The sequence below is a fragment of the Anastrepha obliqua genome, chromosome 6, assembly GCF_027943255.1.
Source record: "Anastrepha obliqua isolate idAnaObli1 chromosome 6, idAnaObli1_1.0, whole genome shotgun sequence".
In the NCBI taxonomy this organism is placed as follows: domain Eukaryota; kingdom Metazoa; phylum Arthropoda; class Insecta; order Diptera; family Tephritidae; genus Anastrepha; species Anastrepha obliqua.
The window spans coordinates 64,436,089-64,439,685 of NC_072897.1; the positions used below are offsets into that span (position 1 = coordinate 64,436,089).

At 45.1% G+C, this 3,597-nt stretch overlaps 1 protein-coding gene across 1 annotated transcript; it reads right to left on the reverse strand.

The window, feature by feature from the left end:
• Nucleotides 1-2,082: 2,082 nt before the first annotated feature.
• On the reverse strand, nucleotides 2,083-3,090 carry LOC129250632 (kelch domain-containing protein 10 homolog; the record flags this gene model as incomplete). The annotated part of the gene is made up of 2 exons (XM_054890238.1): nucleotides 2,083-2,470; nucleotides 2,539-3,090. Coding segments are annotated over 2 exons (903 nt in total), but the record flags the coding sequence as incomplete, so codon positions are not given.
• Between the last annotated feature and the right edge of the window lie 507 nt (nucleotides 3,091-3,597).

Below are 3,597 nucleotides of genomic sequence, written 5' to 3' on the forward strand. Positions count from 1 at the left end.
TAGACTTTCCAGGTCTGAAGCCACACTGATAAGGTCCAATCAGTTGGTTGACAGTGGGCTTCAGCCTTTCACACAATACGCTCGCTAGAACCTTATAGGCGATATTTAGAAGACTAATCCCGCGGTAATTGGCACAAATTGCAGGATCGCCCTTCTTATGGATTAGGCAGAGCACACTTAAATTCCAATCGGCAGGCATGCTTTCATCCGACCATATTCTGCATAGGAGCTGATGCATGCACCTTACCAGCTCCTCGCCGCCATGTTTGAATAGCTCAGCCGGCAGTCCGTCGGCGCCCGCGGCTTTGTTGTTCTTTAGCCGTGATATTGCTATTCTCACCTCGTCATGGTCGGGTAACGGAACGACAATTCCGTCGTCAACGATTGGGGTATCGGGATCTTCACATTCTCTATGACATGCGCAGCTGTCACCGTTTAACAGGTTCGAGAAGTGTTCCCTCCATAATTTAAGATTGCTCTGTACGTCAGTCACCAGATCGCCGTCTTTGTTCTTACAGGACAACGCCCCGGTCTTAAAACCTTCTGTAAGCCGCCGAACTTTCTGGTAAAATTTTCGGGCGTTGTTCCTATTGGCCAGCATCTCAAGCTCCTCGCACTCACGTATTTCGGCCTCTCGTTTCTTCTGTCGGATAATACGTCTCTCTTCCTTTTTTAGCTCTCTGTAGCGATCCCACATGGCTCGCGTTGCGCCCGATGGCAGCGTGGCTCTATAGGCGGCATCTTTTCTTTCGGCGGCAGCATGATATTCCTCGTCGTACCAATGGTTTTTTCGGGCTCGCCGGAATCCGATTTCTTCTTCGGCGGCGGTACGTAGGGAACGAGAAATGTTGCTCCATTGCTCGCGCATGCTGGTGTGTTGGGCAGTGCTCTCCGAGAGCAGGAGTGAGAGTCGAGTGGCGAATCTTCTGGCGGTCTGTTGTGATTGCAGCTTTTCGATGTCGAACATTCTTTGCGTAGGTAGATGTACGTTTTTTGCTGCACAGAGGCGTGTGCGCAGTTTGGCTGCAAAAAGGTGATGATCCGAGTCGATGTTGGGTCCTCGGATCGTACGTACATCTAATACACTAGAAGCGTGTCTTCCATCTATCACAACATGATCGATCTGGTTTCGCGTTTTTCGATCTGGAGACAGCCAGGTAGCTTGGTGAATCTTCTTATGCTGGAATCTGGTGCTACAGACTACCATGTTTCGGGCCCCGGCGAAGTCGATCAGCCTCTGTCCGTTACCGGATGTTTCGTTGTGCAGGCTAAATTTTCCGACTGTGGGACCAAAAATTCCCTCCTTGCCCACCCTGGCGTTGAAGTCGCCAAGCACGATTTTTATGTCGTGGCGGGGGCAGCGCTCATAGGAACGTTCCAAGCGCTCATAGAAGGAATCGTTGGTCGCATCGTCCTTCTCTTCCGTCGGGGCGTGGGCGCAAATTAGCGAGATGTTAAAAAATCGCGCTTTGATGCGGATTGTTGCGAGACGCTCGTCCACCGGAGTGAACGACAGTACTTGGCGACGAAGTCTCTCTCCCACAACAAATCCGACACCGAATTTGCGCTCGTTTACATGGCAGCTGTAGTAGACGTCGCAAGGTCCTATGTTTTTCTTACCTTGCCCCGTCCATCGCATCTCTTGGATGGCAGTGATGTCAGCCTTTACTCTCACGAGGACATCAACCAGCCGGGCAAAGGCACCTTCCCCATTAAGGGACCGGACATTCCAGGTGCATGCCCTCAAATCGTATTCCTTATTTCGTTTGCAGGGGTCGTCATCAGTGTTGGAAGTTCTCATCCGAGGCTTTGTTGCTGTTTTCATTGGGGGGGCTTTTTAAGTGGCGGGTCCCAAACCCAGCGCACAACCAGCTATGCTGGGATGCTTCGCCTTCTCACTTTAGCTCACTCCCGGACGGGTGTTCGGAAGCTACCCAGAGGATACGTGGGCTAATCCCGGACATTGTGAGCTGCTTGAACCATATGTAGAAGAATCGTCCTGGCCACTCCCAAGTGAAGGGCGATCAGTAACTTTCCCCACTTGCGTGGACTTCTACACATGGAACCATCCTCCATTACATGACATACCATACCATATATCTCTTCATTTATTGTATAATCATTTGGCTTTTGAAGAATGCCACAATCTCTGTGCAAAGCGCAATGGTATGCCCATTTTAAGCAGCTGTGAGTGGCCATTCAATTTGAGATTTGGTCTGTAATGTAACACTGCCTCCCAGCAAATTTCACTTAATAATGGTATGGTCATCCACATTTTATAAAGGTCATTGCACCGTCGTATACGTTTTTCATCATATTCAATACCACCGAATATGTACATACAACCATTTTGACTGTGCGCTGCGGCATGGAAGTACAAAGCTTTTGGTAGAGAGGCTGTTTTTATAAGTGTCCATTGCTTAGTAGTAAAATTTAATCTCCATATATCTGAAAAATATACTTGATCGGCCTGCAAATGGGAAAGGGATATCCAACTTCAAATATAATTTAATAATACTAAATTTAATTATTACGCACCTGCAAGCCTCCCGTAATGAATGCTTCGACCTTACCATTTGATTTCGTGTGCTGTAGGCAGGAAAAGCACTTTCGTGGGTTTGGATATCCGGAATTTTGTCGCTCGATTGTTAGATTTGTTTGTGATGTTCGATCGGGTAATGTGACGAAATATTCCCATCGGTTTGTAATTAAATTAAATGCAGGGATGCGTTGTAAATCATACACTAAATTCGATGTATCACCACCCAGCACATATATGTATTGCCCATCGTAGACAACTTCGTGACGATAACGACCCTCTGGATCTTCGCGTATATCTGGACGACAGATATATACGCATTCCCACACTCGAGTGCGCAAATTTAAGCGATGCATATCACAAGAGTAATCATAGCCAGTTGTTCCCCCAACCGTATATAAATAATGTTCGTGTAAAACTTTTCCTGGTCCATATTGCGGAATTGGCGCATCTCCAGTAGCCTCTATTCGCTTAACACTCGGTTTTTTACCTGTTGTTTGATATATATCACAGTCGTTTGAGCAAGATTCACCAAATGGATAGCCGGTGCGTCAATCAAATGTCATATTGACAAATTGCAATCATTGTTGCCATGTTTCGATAAGAATGCAATAATAAATGAGGAAAATGAGCAACATTGCCACCACTTAATAATTATATTAGAGTGGGTTTAGGTATGGAGTTGTGTTTTAATTTTGTATGGGATTTGACAGGTGTTTTGTTTGGTGTTTGCGCTAAGAGCACGATAGCGGCAGAGAACCCAAACTCCGGCTGCGGTGGAAACTTAGTATAAAGTCGGCGGAATTATTCGTTTTGTTTTTTGGCACGTATATAATTCAGGTTCAAGTCCTGAAGACATTTTTTTTTTCTTACACATTTTTTTTTTACAATTCGAACCAGGAAAGTTTGGTAAAATTTTTGAGTTTATTTTAATAAAAATTTCTTTAAAATACTGTTTTTTTTTGTATTTTATAAATGGAAATTTCTTTTCGGTATAAAATAGTTCATACTGGATATGACCTGACTTTTATATAAATCAATCAAAACAGAAAATATGT